The 25,559-nt window shown below is 38.2% G+C and overlaps 1 protein-coding gene across 7 annotated transcripts in view; it reads left to right on the forward strand.

The window, feature by feature from the left end:
* PLEKHA5 (pleckstrin homology domain containing A5) overlaps positions 1 to 25,559 on the forward strand; it is a 258,282-nt gene that overhangs the window by 155,032 nt on the left and 77,691 nt on the right. For 6 of the 7 annotated variants that reach the window (XM_023226165.2, XM_023226158.2, XM_023226159.2 and 3 more), the window contains 2 exons: positions 7,310 to 7,775; positions 11,498 to 11,581. In XM_023226165.2, the coding sequence (XP_023081933.1) occupies positions 7,310 to 7,775; positions 11,498 to 11,581 (550 nt within the window). Of the gene's footprint in view, positions 1 to 7,309; positions 7,776 to 11,497; positions 11,582 to 23,098; positions 23,205 to 25,559 lie in introns of those variants that run through there. The other variant, XM_023226163.1, reaches the window with a different exon arrangement.

Consider the following 25,559-nt stretch of genomic DNA (forward strand, 5'->3'; position numbering starts at 1 on the left):
GACCCCATCTCTGAAAAAACTTTTAAAAATTAGTCAAGCATAGTGGTGCATGCCTGTAGTACCAACTACTTGGGGGAAGTTGAAGTAGAAGGATTGCTTGAGCCCAGGACTTGGAAGCTACAGTGAGCTATGGCTGTGCCACTGCACTCCAGTCTGGCAGCACAGTGAGAACCCAACTCTAAAAAAAAATGAAAAGTAAATGTATTTATGTGAGCATTTATTCATTTTTGCATGCACTTTTTCTTAATATATTTATTGTACAACTGCTATTTGCTAATTGTGAGACTACAAAGTAAAATAATGAAAAGATACAGTCCAGGTTTTCACAAAGATAGTTCTCTACTAGAGGAGACAGTTGAATAAGTAGATGCAATTTAGTGTGACAGATACAATGAAGGCAGACCAGCGTGCTGTAGGAACACATTTTGGGACAACCAACATAATCTTAAGGATTCAGAGTCCAGGAAAACCTTTGTAGAGGAAGCAAAACACAAGCTGTGATATGAAGAATGGCATGCATGTTATGGCTTAAATATGCAAAGCTCCAGGGTTGGTAGAGAACAGAAGAATCAAAAGAAATACAGTATGACTTGGTTGTAACTGGGGAAACAATGAGTGAAGAACAAGGCTAGAGACATAAGCTAGGAGAGATGTATTCAGATTGGTGTCTCAGAAATCTGGAGAGTAAATTGGAGAAAGTTCAAAAGTTACTTAAGTGATTGAAGTGAGAAGAGGAAGAGGATGTATTCAGGATATAATTGACAAGTCTAGTTGGTTGCTTTGATGTGCTTGACTGCAAATCCGTCTTGCTCAAGATTAAGTTTGGTGCTGGGCGAGGTGGCTCGCATCTGTAATCCCAGCACTTTGGGAGGCCAAGGCAGGCAGATCACTTGAGGCCAGGATTTCGAGACCAGCCTGGCCAAGATGGTGAAACCCCATCTCTACTAAAAAGACAAAGATTAACCAGACATTTTGGTGCTCACCTGTAATCTCAGCTACTCAGGAGGCTGAGGCAGGAGAATCTCTTGAATCCGGGAGGCAGAGGTTGCGGTGAGCCAGGATCGCGCCACTGCACTCCAATCTGGAAGTTTCTTGAGGGAAATCAAGAATGGCACCTTGCCTTTTTGGCCTGGGCAACTAGGGTGCTTTGGTGCCTTTTACTGGAAAGAAAAGATTTGGGAAAAGAGAAGATAGTGGTTGGACGGGTTATGTGAGGTAATGCATATATTAATTAGCTTGATTTAGCCATTCCACAATATATATATGTCAAAACATCATGTTGTTCACCATAAATATGTATAATCTTATTTGTCAATTTTCTTTAAAAACAGAACTGGCAAATGCTCAAATTTAGCAGTAATCAGGGAATTGCACATTAAAGAATCAATTAGGCATTATTTTTCACTTACCAGATTGACCAAAATTATAAATAAATGAATTAATGAAGGCACAGGTGAATAAAAATTAGATTACTTAATGTTGGATGAATAACAAACACGAATAAGTTCGTATATTACTAGCAGGAAAATAAATTAATACAATTTGATTAGACAGTAGCAGGAAGCAGTTCTGGGGGGAAGAAATGAAAGGATGTTTGAAAGTACTTGGAAAAGTAATGACTTTCAGGAAAATAATAAAAATCTAAATCAGAAGATTGCTGAGTCTCTGCTCACCAAGTTAAATCTCACTTCAAAGAAGAATCACTTTTCCCCAAAAATCATACTGTCTTAACTTTAAAAATGTATATAGAGAGTCAACAGATATCTTGAAATTAGAGGATTTTTTAAAAAGTGTTAAGTATAAATACTGGTTTTAGGTTCCTTTATGAGTAATTAATATCAGTAAAGTCTTTCTGTGACTTCTTTCTTTTGGACATAGACCAACAGCTTCTGAAGGCTGGTTTTAGGTTATTTTGAGCTAAGGTTTTCTCTGGGTTCCTCCTACATTTTTGGATTAACTGTTATGCCAGTTTTTGTAAATACTGTTATTTAGATGTTCTTTTGAAATAGCTTGAGTCCACTTTGGATCATAAGAAAATATCATCTACATTATGATATAAACTTCATCATAAAAATAGTTGTGTTTTATAATGAAATGATTTTTTATTGGTGGAAAGAAACATAATTGTAATTCAATATCTAAATCATTTTTTAAAAAGCTTTATGAAAGCCTTTTATTATTAAAGTTCTCTAGGAAGAAAAAGGTTTAATATTTAGTCAAATAGTAGATCCCTGCATCTGTGAACAAAGCTTTAAAGTTTCATTCTGAGTGGCAGGCACTGTTAAGATGCATGGTCCTTAAGCCATTGTTGTGCATGGCAGAATCACAGGGAAAGGGTTTTTATAGTGCTTGACAGGCAGCTGCTGGTCAATGGGGCACTAAATCTGATGCAGGAGCTTAGAGTATTCATTTCTTAAGCTTTCAGTTAAAAGTAAATCACACTTTGCTTAATTTGAATTTCTTTGGGGAAAAAAGTCACTAAAGGGAATTGTTTTGAAAAACAGGTCTCAAAGTGCTAGAAATATATGGGATAAAAATAAATTTGCTTGATAATAATTTAATTTTTAATTAAAATTCCCCAAATGTGGTTCCAAAGATGACAGAAGAGCCTTTTAATGTCATTAATTAACCAAGCTTACTAAAAATATACATATCCTGCTATTAATGATCATATGATAGTTGACAGTTCAGGTTCAATATACATCTCTACAACAGGGCCCAACCCACACATTATGAATACTTCAGAGCGCTTGACAGAAGTGTTTTAGTGTAATTATGTTTTTGAACTATAATTTCGACATTAGCTTATAAGCAATTTTGGGTGTGTTTTAGATTGATAATGTATGTCCCCTTCCTTACATGTTTCTATGATATAGCTCAGTGCTTAATCTCTAGCTTTTTGCATATTAAGCCTACTGTAGTATTTCTTGAATTTGTGAATGACCAGATAAACCAAGGTGTGTCAGGGTAAACTGCTTTTGTACTAGGGCAGTCTCTTTGATGGAGTCAGCTTTCCCTAGCTGACATATTTGCACATAGTCATGGGGTTGCCAGCTCTGGATGTTTTCCAGTTTCTGGCTTTAGTGTGATCAGAGAAGTGAAGAGGGGGAGGAAGACCAAGCAGAAACAAAATGGGAAATACCTGTGGAGGGAAAACCTCAAGAAATTGAACTCTTTATGCTGGTTATATAAGAGCAATTGGGTATCTTTCTCCCTCTCTCCACCCCTGAAGGCATCACATGGTTGGCCTGAATGCAGTGGTTCTTGTCTGGAGACATTTTGTTCAATTTTGAACAACCTCTTTTTGAGTAGAGACATTGAAATCCTGAAGAACAACCAGCATGATGACGGAAATTTAGTTTAGGAGAAATTGTTGAAAGAATTAGAAATATTTAAAATATAAAATAAGGCATAGAATTTTAGAGCTCTAGAGTAAGTTTATGATGAAATCATCTTCTAGATGAAAAAAGAGGATCCCAGTATCAGTTGGCCATTGGCTAGATTTTAATAGCATATAAAGGGCTCTCTGGTACTATAAGATTATATCCTTCCTAATTGTTAATGCCTTTTTATGTTTAAGTCATTGTGATAGACGAGTATGGTTTTTTAAAAATAATATTCATATCTTAGGCAAAATTTAAAAATAGAAGGATTCTTTTTTTTTAAATCCAAAAGTTTAGGGATCGCTGGCATAGTTAAAAGAGTGCTGCTTTAGAAAGTAGGAGACCTGCATTTTAGTTCTGTTTAGCCCACAAACTCTTTCTGTAACCCCAAGTATGATCTCTTGGACCAAGCGTGGTGGCTCACACCTGTAATCCTAGGACTTTGGGAGGCCAAGGTGGGTGGATCATCTGAGGTACAGAGTTCAAGACTACCCTGGCCAACATGGTGAAACCCCATCTCTACTAAAAATACAAAAATTAGTTGGGCATGGCAGCAGGCACCTGTAATCACAGCTACTTGGGAGACTGAGAAAAGAGAATCATTTGAACCCAGGAGACAGAGGTCCAGTGAGTGGAAATCATGCCACTACACTCCAGCCTGGACGACAAAGAAAGACTCCATCTCCGGGAAAAGAAAAAAAAAATATATATATATATATAAAACATCTCTTGGTCTTTTCTCCCCTACTCCCCTACCCTGCCCCCAATATTCTGAAGGCCCCAGAATATGTAACTCATCTAAGGTCTAAGTACTTAATAGGAAAGCAGGAATCAAAACTTGACTGTCTTGATTTTTGATCAACCACTTTTTCTGTTTTACTGTTTTCCCACTATATCCCCTCTGGATGCTTTAACCCACAAAGAGAAGGTATATTTAACGTGAGATTTTCTCTTAGTATAAAGGTAACGTAATTTTACTACCCCAGTAGATACCAATTATGCAGGCAGTTTATTAATTGGGTGCCTCATAGTCCAGTGCACTCAACTCATTACACCTCATCACAATGAAATCTCTCTCTCTTTTTTTTTTTTTTTGGAGACAGAGCCCTCCCTCTGTTGGCCAGGCTGGAGTGCCACAATCTCAGCTCACTGCAACTGCAACCTCTGCCTCCCAGGTTTAAGCAATTCTCCTGCTTCAACCTCCTAAGTAGCTGGGAGTGCAGGAGCACGCCACCACGCCCGACTAGTATTTTCTAGTTTTTGCAGAGATGGGATTTTGCTATGTTGAACTCCTGAGTGATCCACCCACCTTGACCTCCCAAAGTGCTGAGATTACAGGGGTGAGCCACTGCACCCAGCCTGAAATCTTTTTGTAACTATAATATAGCAGTATTTGTGCGTTGTTACTGACAGGTCTTTGGGTCAAAAGAGAGCTCTTATATCCAGATTATCAGCGAAGGATTCCCAGATTATTAAGAGTATGTTCAAATAATTTTTCCATCAAATCTTTAATCCCTTCTGGCCCATGTAATTACCAGTATCTCTGACATTTTCACAACTAGTAAGGGCCCATGTAATATTAGGAAAAAGTTGTTAACTAAACATTGAAAGAAGAGATCAGGAAACCTGAGTTTGTGGAGTCCCTACCCTTCCACACACTTAGTTCATTGAATTATGTTGATTTTGATGTTAGGATATAAATTTATGCCCATGGAGATGATAGTATAAGATGAATACTTGTAATTTAATTTTGCTTTTTCATTTTCTTTATTTTATTTTATTCATTTGTTTATGTATTTATTTATTTATTTATTTATTGGAGACAGAGTCTCTGTCTTATCACCCAGGCTAGAGTGCAGTGACACGATCTCAGCTCACTGCAACCTCAACCTCCCAGGTTTAAGCGATTCTCCTGCCTCAGCCTCCCGAGTAGCTGGAACTAAGGCATGCATCACCATGCCTGGCTGATTTTTGTATTTTTAGTAGAGACAGGGTTTCACCATGTCGGCCAGGCTGGTCTCGAACTCCTGACCTCAAGCGATCTGCCTCCTCAGCCTCCCAAAATACTGGTATTACAGGTGTGAGCCACCAAGCCCAGCCTAATCTTGCTTTTTCTAATCTAGATGTTTCTTGTGGTGGTGGTGGTTAAAAGGTTATGTCTGGGAAAAATAAAAAATTAGCCAGGCATGGTGCCGTATACCTGTATTCCTAGCTACTTAGGAGGCTGAGGCAGGAAGATCACTTGAGGACGAGGCTGCAGTGTACTCCACTGCACTCCACCCTGGGTGACAGAGTGAGAACCCATCTCAATAAAAAAAAGTATGCTTGTATTTAGAATTTAAATTATAACTACACCTCTGTATCTAAAAGAAATAGGAGGCTGGGCGCCCACTCCTATAATCGTGGCACTTTGTGAGGCTGAGGCGGGCAGATTGCCTGAGCTCAGGAGTTCGAGATCACCCTGGGCAACATGGCAAAACCTATGAAAGTACAAAAAATTAACTGGGCTTGGTGGCTGGTGCCTGTAGTCCCAGCTACTCAGGGGGCGGAGGCAGGAGAACCGCTTGAACCTGGGAGGCGGAGGTTGCAGTGAGCTGAGATTGTGCCAGTGCACTTCAGCCTGGGCAACAGAGCAAAACACTATCTACAAAAAAAAAAAGATAATAGGGAAACACAAGTGTTAACTTTACATAGAGTTTTTAATTGACTCTTTTTTTCTGGCTCACTCCTCCCCTAACTAACTTTTAAAAATCTTTTTTATATCATGAATTTCACCTAGTATGAAGTTGGCACTGTGATAGTTTTATAAATTCAAAATAGTGTGTTTATCAAAGTGGTTTTTTTAAAAGTAGTAAACTGAAATTGTATTCTTTGATTTTTGGAAATGATAGTATTCTGTGCTTAGTAATATGCAATTATATATCCAATTCCCAAAATTAGCATTTTAAAAGAACTATACTTTGCATGCATAATGTACAGGAAGCATTTTTAGATTGCTTTAAAAAGCCTCCTGAGAAATATTCCACCATCTGTGAAGTGGAATATTAATTACTGTGCTGGAAACATTACAAAATTGCTGAGATTGCAGTTTTATATCTGAAATATTGTGATATTTAAGTATTTTATCTTTAATAGAATTCTGAGCATCAACTCCAAGTCATTTTTATATTTCAGCTCGGAAAAGCTATGAAAGGAAGTTGTTCCTTCAAACCAAATGTACTGATGTATTTACTCCCAGAAATAACCATACTTCCTGAAAGAAAACATCCAACAGAATAGTCAACATATACTTGCAGTAATTTATTTCCTGTCTTTATGCTCTGTGGGTGAAACTCACTTCATATTTCATGCATACATAGAAATCCTAGTGCTCTGATTTCTCAAACGAAGTGTAATAGTCTTTCATCTTTAAATCAAACTGTACATTGTGTGGAACTAATATTTTGTGTAATTGATATAGGTGCTGTTTATCCTGTGTTAAGTTTGTTAAATTCAAGTTCATAAAAAGATTAAAATCTGTTAATAGTGTATATCTTGTGTAATATTTCAATCTTTTAAAAAAATACATTCTAAGCCGGGCACGATGGCTCATGCCTGTAACCCCAGCACTTTGGGAGGCCGAGGCAGGTGAATTACCTGAGGTCAGGAATTCAAGATCAGCCAGGCATGGTGGTGGACGCCTGTAATCCCAGTTACTTGGGAGGCTGAGGCAGGAGAATCGCTTGAGCCCGGGAGGCAGAGGTTGCAGTGAGCCAAGATCGCACCATTGCACTCCAGCCTGGGTGACAGAGCGAGACTCCATCTCCAAAAAACAAAAAAATTCTAGTATATGTTTTACTTACTGAAGCAAAAGAAATGTACTCTAATTTAGAATTTGGAAAATAACTCTCCTTCATGTTTACATTTTAATTATTTTTTTATTTTAGAGTAATTTCTTACCAAACATTACCAAGAAATATGCCAAGCCACAGAGCCCAGATTATGGCCCGCTACCCTGAAGGTTATAGAACACTCCCAAGAAACAGCAAGACAAGGCCTGAAAGTATCTGCAGTGTGGCCCCTTCCACTCATGACAAGACGTTAGGACCCGGAGCGGAGGAGAAACGGAGGTCCATGAGAGATGACACAATGTGGCAGCTCTACGAATGGCAGCAGCGTCAGTTTTATAACAAACAGAGCACCCTCCCTCGACACAGTACTTTGAGTAGTCCCAAAACCATGGTAAATATTTCTGACCAGACAATGCACTCTATTCCCACATCACCATCCCACGGGTCAATAGCTGCTTATCAGGGATACTCCCCTCAACGAACTTACAGATCGGAAGTGTCTTCACCAATTCAGAGAGGAGATATGACAATAGACCGCAGACACAGGGCCCATCACCCTAAGGTAAAATAGCTGCTCATTTTATGTTAACTCACTACCTTATAAATGCTGTGTTTTCTTTCTAGTATACTATTTTAAATGTGAGAGACAAAAGAGTGAGGAGAAAGTAAGCAAGGCAGCTCTATTTTGTTTTAAAAAATAAATAAAAATATTTTACAACATTAAGATCTCATGTATAAAAAATACCTAATTGCAACACTTCATCTCTCAGGAACACAGGAGCAGTTCTTCTGAGCAGATGCATTCTGTATTCTCTGCTTGATACCATATCTCATCAATTCTCCATGTAGGTTAACACCACGTGCATTTTATTGGTTGTTTTTGGTTTTGTTGTTGTTGTTGTTGTTTTGTTTTGAGACGGAGTCTCGCTCTGTTGCCCAGGCTGAAATGCAGAGGCATAATCGCAGCTCACCGCAGCCTCTGCCTCCCGGACTCAAGTGATTCTCCTGCCTCAGCCTCCCGAGTAGCTGGGATTATAGACGTGCACCACCACACCTGGCTAATTTTTGTATTTTTAGTAGAGTCATGGTTTCACCATGATGCTCAGGCTGGTCTTGAACTCCTGATCTCAAGCGATCCACTGGCCTCGGCCTCTCAAGTGCTGAGATTGCAGGCGTTAGCCACTGTCCCTGGCCTAGACCACATTCATTGTTACTGGCTTTTTACACACTTGCAAATTCTACACCTACTGTCTTGTGGCATACCTGAAATTTTGTATCAAGCTCATCCTGTTGTTCATGAGGATAAAAGTGTTAACTTTATCTTCTAACCAACAATAATAGCATATTGAGATCACTCCTTAAACACTCAATTTAATATTAGAGCTTAATGGTATATATACATTTAAAAAATGGAGATCATGTTTTACTTTGTATATTAAATTGGTTTAAGCATTGCTTAGTATAGATTACTTGAAGTGAATTCAAAGTGCTTTGTATCAATCAGCTTTTCATAATGCTAAAGCAGTGGCTTTGATTAGTCAGCTAGTACACAGCCAGTTCCCTAATGTCTATCCTAAAGTGCTTTTTTTTTTTTTCATACTAAAGAATTCTTTGGCCAGACATAGTGGCTCGCGCCTGTAATCCCAACACTTTGGGGAGCCAAGGCCATAGGATCACTTGAACCTGGGAGGTTGAGGCTGTAGTAAGCTGTGATTGCGCCACTGCACCCCAGCCTGAGCGACAGAGCAGGACTCTGACTCAAAAAATAGTAATAAGTTATTGCTTTATACTATTTTAAAATGCTCTTTTCTTACCCTTGTGACAGGCTGAATCCTTCAGCTGCATTATTACCTAAAGCATTTGCTTGATACTTCCATAAATATTAAGATTCATAAATTAATCAGGAATTTTCCTTTGAAGAAAGTTTTAATTTGCCTCACAAAAAAGGCTCACTTTGAACTCCATTGTAACAAAGTTCAGTGTTTCCTCACTTTGTCTGAAGACTAAATCATGATTGATAAAAATAGTAATAATATATAAGAAAAATCTGATCTAATACAAATTAATGTGTTTGGTGTAACAATTGGCTCTAAATTACATGCTGTCATTCTTAATCGTGTTTTTCATGTTCTTGGCCAGAATATATCGTCTGTTTTGACAGCAAATATGAGATGAATCTATATTCTCTACCCAGTTCCCGACCGTCTACTACTGCTACTCCTAAAAGACTTCTCCAAAACCGCCAAATTTTTCTTTCAAACTATCCTGTCCTCTTCCTTGATCTAGATCAGTGGTTCTTAAAGTGTAGTTCATGGAACCCTGTGGGGGTTCCGTCCCCATGACCCTTTCAGGGAGTCAAAACTATTTTTATAATCGTAATAAGGCATTATTCATTGTATTCCTACTTGCGCTAGTAGTACAGAAGTGATGGTGAGTAACATTTCTGGCACCTTAGCATAAATCAAGGCAGTGGCTCCAGACTATACTAGTGGTCATTGTAGCCTTCACTGCCACATACTTGAAGTAAAAAAAACAGAAGTATCAGGTTCACTTATAAATCTCATTCGTGAAGCAATAGAAAATAATTTTATTGAACCGTAACATTTTGTTACATATTCTTTTACTGTTTACTTGTGATGAAATGGTAAATGCATAAAGCACTTCTATGGCATACCAAAGTGCTAACAGTTGTCTCCCAGTAAAACACGTGACGGAGTTGCAAGCTGAATTAGCTCCTTTTATTGTGAAATGCATTTTTACTTGAACCAAAGACAACTATCAATATTCAGACGTGGTATTTGATAGACACACTTTCTCAAAATGAATGCTGTCCTGTCACTTCAAGGAAAACAACTGACAGTATTTGTCACTAATGACAATGTTTGAGTTTTCAAGCAAAAAATAGAATTTTGGAAATCATGTATCTGCCACTCTGAACTTGAAGCTTTCCGGTGCTTAAAGATTGGTGGTGATATTAACAGTTGTGATTTTTTAATATTGTATACTGACATAGGTCAACATTTGGAATATTGCATAACTCACTGAACCAATATTTTCCAAATGACCAGTGTTTAATATCACAAGATTCATTGAAAGTTCAAATAGACCAGTGGATATTAATGTAACAGAGTATCAAAAGTTTGTTGATAAGGTTTCAGATATCACTTTGTTACTAACCTTTAAAAAACCACTTTTTTGAGCTATAGCACAATGGCAGAGATGAACATCTATAATTATCAAGAAAAACTATTAAAGTTTTCTTCCTTTTTTCCAACTGTATATATTGAGGGTAAATTTTCTTCACATACTTCCACTTAAAGAGATTATCACAACAGATTAAATACAGAAGCAGATACAAGAATCCAGCCAGACATTAAAGTTTTACAAAACTGTAAAACAATGCCACTCTTGCCACTAAATTTTCTTTTTAAAAATATAAAGGGATCCTGAGGCCAAAGAGTTTTTGAGAACCTCTAAACCAGATTTTACAATTACTCTGTTCAGGCTGGGCACAGTGGCTCTCTCCTGTAATCCTAGCACTTTGGGAGGCCGAGGTAGGCAGATTAATTGAGGCCAGGAGTTCGAGACCAGCCTGGCCAACATGATGAAACCCTGTCTCTACCAAAAATACAAAAACTAGTCAGGTGTGGTGGCATGCGCCTGTAATCCCAGCTACTTGAGAGGCTGCGGTAGGAGAATCTCTTGAACCTGGGAGGTGGAGGTTGCAGTGAGCTGAGATCTCGCTATACACTCTAGGCTGGGCAACACAGCGAGATTCTGCCTTAAAAAAAAGAATTACTCTGCTCATCCACATCAGTATTTTTTGAGATGGATCCTCGCTGTGTCACCCTGGCTGGAGTGCAATGACGCTATCTCAGCTCACTGCAATCTCCACCTCCTGGGTTCAAGCAGTTCTCCCACGTCAGCCTTCTGAGTAGGTGGAATTACAGGCCCACGCTACCACACCTGGCTAATTTTTTTGTATTTTTAGTAGAGAAAGGACGGGGTTTCACCATGTTGGCTAGGCTGGTCTCGAACCCCTGACCTCAAGTGATCTGTTCACCCTGGCTTTTCAAAGCATTGGGATTACAGGCGTGAGCCACCGCACCCAGCCCCACATTAGTATTTTATGCCACAAGAAATTTTAGTCTCTGTCATCTTTTACAAGCACTAATAGCAATTTTAAATGGTATTTCATAGTATGAATTTAAGATTTCTCCTTGCTGACATTGACAAGAAAAGAAAACTTTACTGCAGAATTACATTGTACCTTTACTTTCCTAGCATGTCTATGTGCCTGACAGAAGGTCAGTGCCAGCTGGCCTGACTTTACAGTCTGTTAGTCCCCAGAGCCTCCAAGGGAAAACGGTGAGTAATATCTTTATTTACCATACCATGTTTTATTTATGTGCTACACAGGAAGGTACATATCTAACATAGTTTTTAAGTTTGAATTTTCAGAGGTTCTCCCAAAGGAAAAGCATTACTGCTTTTGTGCAAGAGATGCTCATCAGAAGAATTTGGAATCATGTAACCATTTCAGTGTTTTAGTGGATACCGTTTCCTAAGTGCCTGACTGGCCAAATAAAGGATTGTATTTTGAGACTTTACGGCCGGGTGTGGTGGCTCATGCCTGTAGTCCCAGTACTTTGGGAGGCCCAGGTGGGCGGATCGCTTGAGATCAGGAGTTCGAGACCAGCCTGGCCAACATGGTGAAACCCCGTCTCTACTAAAAATTCAAAATTAGCCGGGCATGGTGGTGCGTGCCTGTAATCCCAGCTACTCAGGAGGCTGAGGCAGGAGAATCACTTGAACCCAGGAGGCGGAGTTTGCAGGGAGCCGAGATCCCGCCATTGCACTCCAGCCTGGGCAACAAAGCGAGACTGTGACTCAAAAAAAAAAAAGGGAAACTTTATTGTGTAAGCTAAGTGGGTTTCTTTACTTTGTTAATTCCCTTATCCTTAAAACAGAAGTTGCAATAATTCATTAGTGAACAAATCTAACAAGCAGCTATTTGTAGTCAAACTGCCAGTGTATTAAGTTTTTCGTGTGGATTTTTAGGTTAACTTCTTTAGAGCTGTTAATAAAAGAAATTGATTTGCATATCAGCAGAAAAAGAAAGACTGTAACAAACATTCCAGCAAAGAAAGTACTTACCATTATCATTTCATTGTCAGTGTTACGTTAATTGGAAAGGAGTTATATTAGCAGGATACTTCTAGTTAAAGAGAAAAGATGACTTTTCCTCACTTCAGTTTATTTTAATGGTGTTCTTTTATGGGGCACTGGCTTTATTGTCAGTAGATAGCCTAAGTTTCTGTAAAGATGTGATTTTAGCACCTGTGTATGTCGTTCATTATTTAAAATTCCCTTTCTGCAGTAATCAAATTCATCTTACGTGTTTTGTAAAAACATTGTTTTATTTTCTCTTTTACACGTTTAGATAAAAGGAAGTATTTCCTTGCTTAAAACTTCCTGCAGTTTGTTTGCCAAAGATTATTTGATTAAAACTAAGAACTTTTAAATGTTGTAATTTTAAAACATTAGATTGTTGACCTGACGAATAGTCGTTAATCACAAAGTAAATGCTAAATAGCATACCACAAATGTTTATCTTCTGCCTTGCTCCCTCTAGTGGGTATTTAGCACAAAATTTATTTACAACCTCTCCTACTTTCTTTGGTCAAATGTTCCTCTTTATTTGGCCTCAAAATCTAAATAAAGTTATTGGTATCTTTCATCCTTTTGAAAATCTCTTAATCTTTTTAGCTCCATAAATAATAAATCAGAGTTTCCGTATTTCTTGTGGTATCACTCTGATTTCTTGTGGTTCTTAGAATATCTATATCCCTTACTCCACCTTACCTTCCCCCTGGCAAGACCTCGAGTGTTGGAGATGATGATCATAAAACATGGACCTTCCTAGCATCATGAGGTCACAAGATAGAATTGGCATCAGAGCAAAAGCAACTGTTCTTTTTCTCTTACATGGTTTATTTAAATCTCACACACCAAACCTTTGACCATTTAATATACAGTAAAAAACTGTGGTCTCACCTGTGGATACCTAGTTTTATCTAAGGGATCCAGTAGTAACTATAGTTTATTTCTACTAACACTTTTTCTGTCTGAAGGCAATAATTTTTAATACGATTTCAGATAATGGTTAAAAATGATTTCTGTTTTTGAAAAGAATTGTAGGAAAATAAAGAGCAACAGCAAACAGAACAGAAGAGAGCTAGTGCAATGTGTGGTGTAGGCAAAACAAACCGATCTCAGGAAAACTTTTTAGCCTGGAGTTTTTCAGACTACATTGCAGCACTCAAGTGAGGACAGTCTCCCTGTAGCCCGCTTTCAGTTGTTAATCGTAACGAAGCTCTAAGAAATACCAAGTAATGTTTTATGGGCTGTAAGACTGCCAGCGCCCATACTTTACTGTATTTCTAAGAAAAGTATATTAAATTAACCCATGAAGGAATTTCATCCACCGTTGAAAATTTGTTTTCCTTTGGATCACAGTCACCACTCAGGACCCAAAAAAAGGTTCTCTTCTTTTCCCAGAGTGAAGGAAGGTTTATGTGCCCATGGAAACTTTCTCTTTTTCTTAAAAAATAAAACTGATCTTTTGGTCCTAAAAAATGCTATATGAAAGCACTGACAGTGACATTTCAGAATATAACTGGGAAATAATTAATAGAACCCAGATCCCAAGTTTAATAATGTGAAGATATCCAAGTTTTACATCAATTTTATTTTATTTTATGTATTTATTTACTATGTATTTATTTTTGAGATGGAGTCTCACCCTGTTTCCCAGACTGGAATGCAATGGCATGATCTCGTCTCACTGCAACCTCCGCCTCCTGGGTTCAAGCGATTCTCCTGCCTCCCAGGTAGCTGGGATTACAGTTGCACGCCACCACGCCTGGCTAATTTTTTGTATCTTTAGTAGAGACAGGGCCTCACCATGTTGGCCAGGCTGGTCTCAAACTCCTGACCTTGTGATCCGCCTGCCTCGGCCTCCCAAAGTGCTGGGATTACAGGCGTGAGTCACTGTGCCCGGCCTACATTTGTTTTAATTATTTTATATACCTTCTCTTAGAAAGTTAGACATGTAGGTATTTGTACTATTGCTGGAAAAAGGTAATTTTTTTAGACATCTTAGTAAAATATCTTTTAATAATTTTTAGTAGCACTTATGTACAAACCTTTATAATGGTTTTTTGACATTGTGCTTTTTTGTACTTAACATTTAAATATTCTCATGAGTTCTGAGAAAATGCCTTAATATACTGTTGTTTTTCTGTATCTTTTAAAGTAACACTGTTCCTTCTATTTCTCTAGATATCTATGCATTTATGTAGGACCTATCATCATAGTGCCTAGGCACTATGTTTGATGTCAACCATAAGAGGAAACTTGCCAAGAAATCTTGGTTTAATATCTGTCACTTAAGACAACAATTAATCTGTTTTCCACTGTTTGGATTCTTAAATTGTACTCCTTCAGCCAGAGGAGCTTACGCTGCTGCTAATAAAGCTGAGACGGCAGCAAGCCGAACTGAGTAGTATCCGGGAGCATACGTTAGCACAGCTCATGCAGCTAAAGCTTGAGGCCCACAGCCCAAAGGTCAGCTATGGAGAGATTTGTCTGTGTCGTCTGCCATCATCACTTATTTTGAACCACTCATTAGTCAATATGATCAGCGTCATTAGTGTTGAGCATGAGCCCATACCATCATTATAGTGACAACATTAGAATCTCCTATTAACCCTTTGAGAATCCAACTTATTTATACATGACTGAAAGAAAATGCAGGTAGGGTGCATTCTTCTTAGCCTTCTACCCACCCGCTCACCCACTGGCTTTTGGTTTTGAGGAAGGAAATGCATACAGTACTTCATGTATGCGTTAACTTCATGTTGTTATTCACTGAATACTGTGACTTCCACATCTGGTAAAACAAATATTGAGAAGTCCTATAATTTCCAGTAAAACAATGAATTGAAAATTCATTATAGCTTTAATAATACTGCCTTTTAAATGTTAAAAATTAATTTTAAAATATCTTTTATGTTTAATGAAAGCAATGAACACATAACCATTTCTCAAAGGGTTTATAGCTCTGGTTATATAAGAAACATCTTATTGAAAGAAGTAGTACTTTACTACAGGAAATAATTGGCAAGTAAAAGTTCTAACAATCAGTTTTTGCTAGAGCTATTTTAAGGAATTTTTCTGCTTTATAGTTCATTGTTCATATGCATGTCTACTTAATTTCTTACAAAACAGAATATAATTTTATAATTTAATATGTCAGCGGTACCATTTACAGGGGAGCATGTGCGTGAAAGTTGTCGTGCACTGTGATATAATAGGTTGTAGTAAATTACCTGTTTTTCTTATTCCAAAATTGACCTTTTCTTGAATTCCACATCCTCTTTCTCTGTCCCTTTTTTCTTAATTGGTGCCTACTAGAATGAAATTCTTTCACATCATCTCCAAAGGAACACCATATATTTGGATCATCAGGTGGGATTCATAGAGATTTTCTTACTTTTAATACTTAATAGAACTTCTTAAACATAATATAGTTTTTCAGGCTACTCAGCTATTTCAATCACTTTGAATTAATAACATGACTTTTACAAGTGATAGAATATGAAATCCCTGACCAGGTGGATTCAGGAATTCCATAATAAACAGGGAGAAAGGACAGATGTGGAAGTAAAGGGGGGATACAAATGTTGGGTCAGCTGAAATTGACAGCCTAAATTCTCTAGACTTCTTTCTTCTTATCCCATTAAAACGCCTACTCCTTGAGGCTTATCTCAGCTTGGAGTTGACCTAATTAAAGGAACAGACACCAAGCTGTGAATTGTCTTGTTGGAAGGCAAGAAGGAAGTTGAATGTAGTGTGCTCTGGGGGAGTTTAAAGGTGGGTGAAGTTGACTGCATACAATGGCTCATGCCTGTAATCCCAGCACTTTGGGAGGCCGAGGCACGTGGCTCACTGAAGGCCAGGAGTTCGAGACCAGCCTGGCCAACATGGAGAAACCCTGCCTCTACTAAAAGTACAAAAATTAGCCGGGCGTCACAGTGAATGTCTCTAATCCCAGCTACTCAGCAGGCTGAGGCACGAGAATTGCTTGAACCCAGGAGGTGGAGGTTGCAGTGAGCTGAGATTGTGCACCACTGTACTCCAGCCTGGGCTACAGCTCAAAACTCTGTCTTAAAGAAACAGAGAAAGAGAGAGAGGGAGAGACGAAGGGAGGAAGGAAGATGGGTGAAGTGTGTAGTGGAGGTGATTTTTAGTTGCCTGTCCTTATTCCCTGTTTGCTGTGTACTTCCAGTGTTTGGTCTTTGCCAACGTGTATAGCCAGTTTTATAGGAGGCTCACGTTCCTAGCATTAACTCAGTGGTGGCACCAGGTGTGGCTGGTTGAGGTGAATGATCAAAAGGGAAAGTGGCAATGGGCCAGGTGTGTTGGCTCACGCCTGTAATCCCAGCACTTTGTGAGGCTGAGGCGGGTGGATCACCTAAGGTCAGGAATTTGAGACCAGCCCAGCCAACATGGCGAAACCCTGTCTCTACTAAAAATACAAAAATTAGCCAGGCATGGTGGTGCGCACCTGTAATCCCCACTACTTGGAAGGCTGAGGCAGGAGAATCGCTTGAGCCCTGGAGGTGGAGGTTGCAGTGAACCAGGATCGTGCCACTGCACTCCAGCTTGGGCAACAGAGCGAGACTCCATCTCAGAAAAAAAAAGGAAAGTGACATTGAACAAGTAGTAACTCAGTTTTTATAAAATGCTCTATTAATATTTAATTTTAATTTGTTGGGAATTTTTTGTTATTAGACATAATTTCTTTCATTGAATGCATTTTTTATATAAATCAAGCTAAAACTTATTCTAGCTTGTTTCAAAATGTCCAAACTTGGCTATTTTATCAAATAAAGAGGTTACTGTGGAAAATAAGACAAATGCTTTCATATTTATATTTGCCTGTTTGAAACAAAACAGTAATGTGCTACTTTAAATTAGTTGTATTTAAAGAGGGATTTTGCATTAGGATAACCCTTTGAAAGGTGTTAAATCATATTCCTTATTTTAATTTTTAAAAATAACACACTTTTGGTAATATAAAATTTATATATTGTTCACAAAAGATTTTCATCAGCATTTTGACCATTGGAATGCTTTTAAAATGAGCATTTCATGTATCCAAATTCCAGATCTTCAATCCAGAGATTGAGGCTATTGAAATTTAACCACAGCGTATATTATGTACTTTGAAAGCAGTCTAATAAAGACATGTTAGCTAATAAAATAGAAAAATCCATCTTCCTTCAAAATTCTGCACTGCCAGAAAGCTGTTAAGATACATGGGAAATAAAAAACTCATTTGTATTAGAGCCGCAAAAAAAATAGGTTTAATAAACAGTGATATAAACATGAATCTGAAGTTATCCGGCATCTCAGAAAATAAACCTTGTGGTTTGCTGTAACTTATTACCGACCTCATTGAATCAAAGCTGGAATTGCAGAGACATAGAACTTCAGAAAATTTTAGAGGACAGGTAAATATACCAAAAACACCACCATTTGCTGAGATGCTCCTCCTCAGTCACTTTCCCAGGCTGAAATTGTGTTTTATCCCTTTACCTAAATGACCTAGATCCTGTTGAGTCTCAAACGTTCCCATCACTCGTCTCAAAGAAAGCTTTGTTGAACCTTTTCTATTGCTCCATGCTTGTGGTCCTACAGGTGACTTCTAAACATCCCAATGTGTTATTGGTCTTCTCTATTCTCTCAACATGTCACCAAAGCTTTTCTGGTAATTTATCTGAAATAAAGTTATTCAATTTTTAAAGTTTGTGATAATGAGAAGAATTACAGAATTGTTTGAATGATATTTTGTGTTTGAAGTAAGAATATTTTGATAGCAAAAATTGGGCCATTTTTAGGTAATAATTAGACAGCATATGAAAACATGGTGGAGACTTTGCCCCAAAACTCAGATATAATTAAATATATATTATCTTTAAGGTTTCCTAAAGAAAATCTCTCTTTAAATAATTTTATTAAAAATTTATGATTTAGATAACTGCGTTTTAATAAAATTTTTCATTCAGCTCAAACATTTCCAGCTTTTAATCTTGTTACTGCCAGTAACGTAACATTTTAGATGACCAGGTCTGTTGTTTTTGTAGGGATTATCGGTTCCCTGGATTTATGAATTGATTCATCAGTTTTATATAACCACAAATTCAAGAGTAGATTATAAAATCTGAAAGAGGAAAAGGCTCTGGTCACATTTTATACTATATATCATAACAAATGAACATGTGCTCATCTATTCTCACTCCAGCACAACTGCCTTCCCTAATAAATCATCAGATAACCCAAGACCAGCAACAAAATGTAGTTTTCCTCCTGCCCCTTGTGAGGGATTGCAGTAATCAAAAGCAAAACTGTAATTTCTTTAAATTCTGTTAATAGCTGTCACTATTCACAAAAAAAATAGACCCAAAGAGTATTCTCATAGTTGCTTCAGAGGTCAACTCATTTCTGATGCTACTGGAATGTTTAATAACAAATAAAAAATAAAATTGCCTTATCTGAAAGTCTACAGATTTACATTTTAACAGGCAATCCAAAAATCTTGACTTCTGGTGCCTTTAGTAACTTCAGCAATATAATTTGATTCTCACTATCACCGTTTATGAGGATGAATCATGTATTAAAGTGGTTTTAAAATAACAATAGCTCTACTAATTACATGGTAGAATTTTCTTCGTTTTTTTTTGTTTTATTATGAAGTACAGTATTACAGTTTATTTATGCTTTCATAGCCCAGTTAGTGTATTATTCGAAGTCTACATTTATATAATACTAGCCCTGGTTTATTTGTCATTTTTGTGAATCTTAAGATAGCATAGGCCCAAAGTAGAGCCTGTATACATACAGTAATCCCAACTATATATTTTATGTACTCATCCATGTAGAGAATGAATAAATACATCATATATCAGTAACTCATTTTCTTCTCATCCAGCTTAGTTGTTGCTGAATATTGGAGACACTTTTGGTTACAGTTGAAGTGAAACTTGCCAGCTTCATCCTAAAATGCATCTACTGAATGGATTTAACATTTGTTAGCTTTTTCCATGTTTATTTTTCTGCCTAACAGTATATAAATGGGATGGGGGGAAGCCACAAGTAAAGTGTTGCCCTTGCTGTGTACTTGCCAGGAGGTTGGAAGTAAATTTCAGATTATCAGCAGTAAAATGGGGTCTCCTTCCCCGAAGAATGAAGTATCCTGTTGTAGTTGTTTGAAAGTGCAATAGTGGCTGGTGTTTATTTTATGAGGGAAAGAGAAAATTTTGAAAAACATTTTTTTTCTTATCAGAACAGGGCAGATCAAGCGTAAGCTGCCCTGCTCAGCAATCATTTTATGATTAGGAGTCCCTAAAAGGTTCCACAGAGCCAACTACAAGTCATTTGTTTGAAACTAGAGTAACAGGTTTCCATAGGAGCTGATTGTAGCCAAACCATTTGATGATATTTGGTTGTAAGATACAGAAGGAGCACGCTGGTTGTTTTGGCTCCTGTACCCTACTGGTTATTAAGGATTTTTCATATAGTAACCCTGATGGTTAGATTCCCAAGCCAGGCCATGAAAGACAGTATTTTACCCTGTGTTATATCTGAAGACCAGACTAACAGTATCACACACCCTAACCACACTGAAGAAAACATCTCTCTTAAAAATGTATTCAGTGGCTGGGCACAGTGGCTCATACCTGTAATCCCAGCACTTTGGAAGGCAAAGGCAGGTATATCACCTGAGGGCAGAAGTTCGAGACCAGCCTGGCCAACATATAGTGAAACCTCATCTCTACTAAAAATATGAAAATTAGCCAGGCGTGGTGGTGGTCACCTGTAATCTCAGCTACTCAGGAGGATGAGACAGGAGAATCTCTTGAACCCAAGAGATGGAGGCAGAGGTTGCGGTGAGCCAAGATCACGCCACTGCACTACAGCCTGGGTGACAGAGTGAGAGTCTAAAAAAAAAAAATATTCAGTGTGGCCAGGCACCGTGGCTCATGCCTGTAATCCCAAGACTTTGGGAGGCCAAGGTGGGTGGATCACCTGAGGTCAGGACTCCGAGACCAGCCTGGGACAACATGGTGAAACCCCATCTCTACTAAAAATACAAAAATTAGCTGGGCCTGGTGGTGTGTGCCTGTAATCCCAGCTACTTGGGAGGCTGACGAACGAGAATCACTTGAACTGGGGAGGCAGAGGTTGCAGTAAGCCGAGATCATACCCTGCACCCCAGCCTGGGTAACAGAGCAAGACTCTATCTCAAGAGAAAAAAAAAAATGTATTCAGTGTGCGAACCTCAGATCTTAGGCACATGTATGCCTTCTCGGTAGATCTAACATTGGGAGTGGGGACTTGAAGTTTCTCAGTCTTGTCACTTAGTAGATCTACACTAGTTTCTAGTTCTTGGCTCCTGTAGCCTGGACCAGGACCGGTTGGGTTGAGCAAAAGAATGAAATTAGGTGTTTAGAAACTAGAGCAGGCACTGAAGAGAGGAAGCAGGCAAAAACTCTCCATGAATGAAGAGGTAGCACTTTTTTGATCCAGGCATGAAAGCAGTATTAATAGGAATGGGGAAGTTAGAACATATTTCCTTCCATTTTCCTCACCTCTGTTTTAGCTTTTCCTTCCATTTGTTTCTTACTCTTTTTCTTTCTAACATTCCCTACTAGTGTTTGAAGAGCAATTGTGAGGGAACTCAAATGATATTCCATATTCCCCTTTTCCTTTTCCCTAATAACCTTCCTGCCAGGTTTTCAAGTAGGCAATGATAATAGAAGGTGAGATATTAGGAACTGTGACTACAAAGTATGTAGGTGGAGATGCGCAGAAGGATCCAGAGACGTAGAGGAATGCTTCACATGGCTTTGGTAAGCATGCTCCGTACTGTGGGTAAACCAAACATGTACGAACCCCCTGAGAATCATGATATACTACTGCAGTAACCAGCCTCTCCTTTTAATATCAGATAACTAAAGGACCTTATCCTCAAAGTCATGGAAAAGCAGGAAGTTTTTCATGACAAATCAGTTTGCCACAGTACAGTTAAAAAAAAAAAAATACAATTCAAGCATACTTATGTATTCATTTTTGCATAACATGTTAAAGGTTTGCCAGAGTCAATAGCTAAATCCTTCTTTATAATTTATCAGTACTTTTTTTTTTTCTTGAGAATGAAAAACATTTCATGTTTATTCAGAGATCCAGTAGACTGGGGGTAGATTGTCAACAGAGTCAGCACCTATGTATGTGTCCGTTTTTCAGTACATTTTTTAAAAAACAATTATCAATTTCTTGTGAGGAGGGTAAGAAAATCATTTTTGGGCCGGGCACAGTGGCTTACGACTGTAATCCCAGCACTTTGGGAGGCCAAGGTGGGTGGATCACCTGAGGTCAGGAGTTTGAGACAGCCTGGCCAACATGGTGAAATCCCATCTCTACTAAAAATGCAAAAAATTAGCTGGGCGTAGTGGTGCATACCACCCACTACTCGGCAGGCTGAGGCAGGAGAATTGCTTGAACTCGGGAGGCAGAGCTTGCAGCGAACCAAAATCACACCACTGCACTCTAGCCCAGGCAACAGAGGGAGACTCCATCTCCAAAAAAGAAGAGGGGCAGGAGGAACAGAGATAAAACTCAGAAAATTCTTTAGCAGGATATGAAATAATAATAATGGCAGAACTCTAAGACTAAATGGATAATGGATTAGATTAGAATTTAATATGTGTCTCTTAAATTGGCCTATCTAGTGCTCTTACATTATTATCATGGGTCTGTTCTTAGCAGTTATCTGTCCCATTTTTTTAGCCTTTTTTTCTTTTTCTTTCTTTTTTTTTTTTTTTTTTTACCTATCTCAGTGCTAAGTGGGAAAGATCTCCGTCTCTTGATGTTCTCTTAACCGAGAATTCATCTTCATCTATTCGTCATTTTACTGGCTGTCACTGTGTGAGCTTCATCCCTAGCTATTTCATCCCCAGTTGTTTCTTTCTAGTGGTCTCTGTAAGAGTGTGGAAGCATTCCTTCTTTGATAATGTTAAATTTTTAAGTTTCAGGTGACATGTGAAACCTTTTTTAAGATTTTTCTCAAAGTTTGGAAAAGCTATTAGTCAGGATCATGGTGTAATAAGACATAACGTTTTTCCTTTAAAAAATGTAATTGCGTGTGTAGAGTTAAGCTGTTGTACATTTATGATTTAATAAAATAATTCTAAAGGGAAAAAAAAGAGAAATTTCTGCCTTCAGCGCATCCTCAGTGTACCCAAAACAAAGCTTGTCATCTTTTTTTTTTTTTTTTTTTGAGACAGTCTCACTCTGTTGCCCAGGCTGGAGTGCAGTGGCACAATCTCACCTCACCGCAACAACCTTCACCTCCCAGGTTCAAGTGATTCTCCTGCCTCAGCCTCCCGAGTAGCTGTTATTACAGGCACCCACCACCATGCCTGGCTAATTTTTATATTTTTAGTAGAGATGGGGTTTCACCATGTTGGCCAGGCTGGGTCTCAAACTCCTGCCCTCAGGTGATCCACCCGCCTCGGCCTCCCAAAGTGCTGGGATTACAGGTGTGAGCCACCGCGCCTGGCCCAAAGCTTGTCATCTTTATCCCTCAAGTCCCTGACCAAAAAGTTAATGCAAAAAAAAATTATAATACAGTAAAATGGTTCCGAATATCAGATTAACTTTGGTCATGTCATAAACATTTATTGAATACATCTTCCTTCAGAAGGAACTCACTGGGCTGTGAGAGCCATTAGCACTCTTGCTTTACTGTTTGCTTAGACCTGGAACTTAAGGCTGGCACCTTAAAACCCCCAACGGAAAAGAGGATAACACATAGAGAAAGTGAGGCCAAGTCTCCTCTACAGGCTATGGCTGGGACTGCCCGACACCAGCCTTTCACAGTCTGACTGACTGATCAACAAGAAGAAAAACAAGTGGCAGACTACCTGGAAGGACCTAAGGTATGACAAGCCTCCTTGGCATCCTGCCTGCTGCTCCATCACTGTAAGGGTGGAGATTTTCCAAATTTGTGAAAATGGCAGAATTAAGTCAGACAAGTGCCTGAAGTTGTATTATGTTCTCCTAAAATCTTGTCTGCCCAATATCAGCATGTATTAAAGTTAAACTGATAACTTTAAACTGGAATTAAAAGTACTTTAAAAACAGTTTCACTGAAAATGGAAAAATCATGAGATTCTGTAGAACTATCTGAACAGATTTTTTTTAGCTGATTACACGTTGGCATGGTGTTTGCTCAGGAGAACAAAGGCTACCATAACGCCTTATGTATGCGAGATCCCTCATTACCATTTAGTCAGCAAATCTTGGCAGTGCTTCTCCTGAATCTTTAGTCAGCAAATCTCTGTAATGCTTCTCCTGAATCTTTGCATGCACATGGCAATATTCCTGGTCTCACATCTAGATTTCGTTATGTATCCCATTTCATATTATAATAGTCTTGGATATTCTTCATCTTAATTTCCCTGGCTTTGGATAATAAGTTCCTTAACTGTAAGCCTCCACTCTCACATTTGTAACAACAGAGTAGTAACGTGAACCTGTAAGGGTTGTTGCGGATTAATTGAGGTAATATCTATAAACTTCTTAACACAGTAAGAGGAACTAGTAAGCCCTCAGTGAATGGGAAGTCTGTGACCGCTGAAATTGAAATTAGGTCCAGTTGTTCATTTAATCTTCCTGAAGCTCCTGCCACATTATGTCTTTTAGCCAACTCAGGAAATTTCACAAACTCCTTTTGCCCTACAAAAAAAGTCTCTTTTTGTCATTTAAGCCTTCAGTCTTCCACCACCACGCCACAACTTGTGAAATAATTCCTACCCCATAAACCCGTTTCTCCAGCCAGTGACTCACCGTTTCTCAGATACTTCCAAAGCACTCGCTTCTCTGCATGATGTACCTGTGTAGTGCCTGTTCAACCTTATTCTGTATCACTTTACAGTTCACAAAGCACCGTCCTATACAACTTCCCACTTGTTCCACATACGCAGGCTCTGCAGCATACGGACCAATTACCTTTATCCCCATTTAATCAGATTCCATGACTTGCCCAAAATCATAAGCTAGGATGAAAACCTTGTATTAATGGATTTTCTTTCATCTTTTAAAAATTCTATTTTAACTTCCTTCAGAATTGATGGGTCATTCTGTTCTTAGAGTTTCAGGCTGCTGTCTTTGTTACCTGAGGAATATCAGCTTCTGGCCATGGCTCTAACAAGACAGCAGAGTAAAAACAAAATTTCCCTACCTATTCTAAAATGCATAGTAGTTATACAGTTCTATTTTTATTTATAAAATATTATAAATATTATTTACAATTACAGTATTACAAAAGTAGCTCATTGTATCAGGCTTTGCTTCTGTCTTAATTTTACAGTAGATTTTGCCTCTATCTTAATTTCATGTACATTTTTCAGCAAGTTTATTCATTCTGCAAAGATGTATGAAATTCAGTGTAAGGCGTGACGCTAGTGCCTACAATGTAGAATTCTTGTTCAAAACCTGGAACGAAATAAGGTTGAGTATAAATGCCAAAAACATTTCTAAAATTGACCTAAAGGTATCATTATGTTGTTGAAACATAAGCTGATAAATCTTTGAATTAATGGTAGGAATTCAGCTACTCAGTGCCATTTTGTAACCTTGTAAGAACACCGTTAACCATTAATAAAATCCAAATCCTTGTATCTAGAAGTTATTTTAACTTTGATTTAAAATTTTGACGGGTGCGGTGGCTCACACCTGTAATCCTAGCACTTTGAGAGGCCAAGGCGAGCAGATCACCTGAGGTTGGGAGTTAAAGATCAGCCTGACCAACATGGAGAAACCCCATCTCTACTAAAAAAAAAAAAAAAAGTACAAAATTAGCCTGGCGTGGTGGTACATACCTGTAATCCCAGCTACTTAGGAGCCTAAGGCAGGAGAATCTCTTGAACCCAGGAGGCAGAGGTTGTGGTGAGCCAAGATTGTGCCATTGCACTCCAGCCTGGGCAACAAGAGTGAAACTCCGTCTCAAAAATAAAATAAAATAAAATTCAAATATATTTTAGAGTAGATTTATCCATGGCAAGAACAAGCACCTTTTTGACTAACAGATGTAAGATTTTCACTTCAGGAATTTTTTTGCTTAAAAATGGTAGATTTTAGTGTATCCTTAAAATATTTGAAAGAGGAAAATGTGACAATTTCAAACCTTATGTTCACAGTAAAAGATTTTTTTTTT

This window comes from Piliocolobus tephrosceles, chromosome 10 (assembly GCF_002776525.5).
Source record: "Piliocolobus tephrosceles isolate RC106 chromosome 10, ASM277652v3, whole genome shotgun sequence".
Lineage (NCBI taxonomy): Eukaryota > Metazoa > Chordata > Mammalia > Primates > Cercopithecidae > Piliocolobus > Piliocolobus tephrosceles.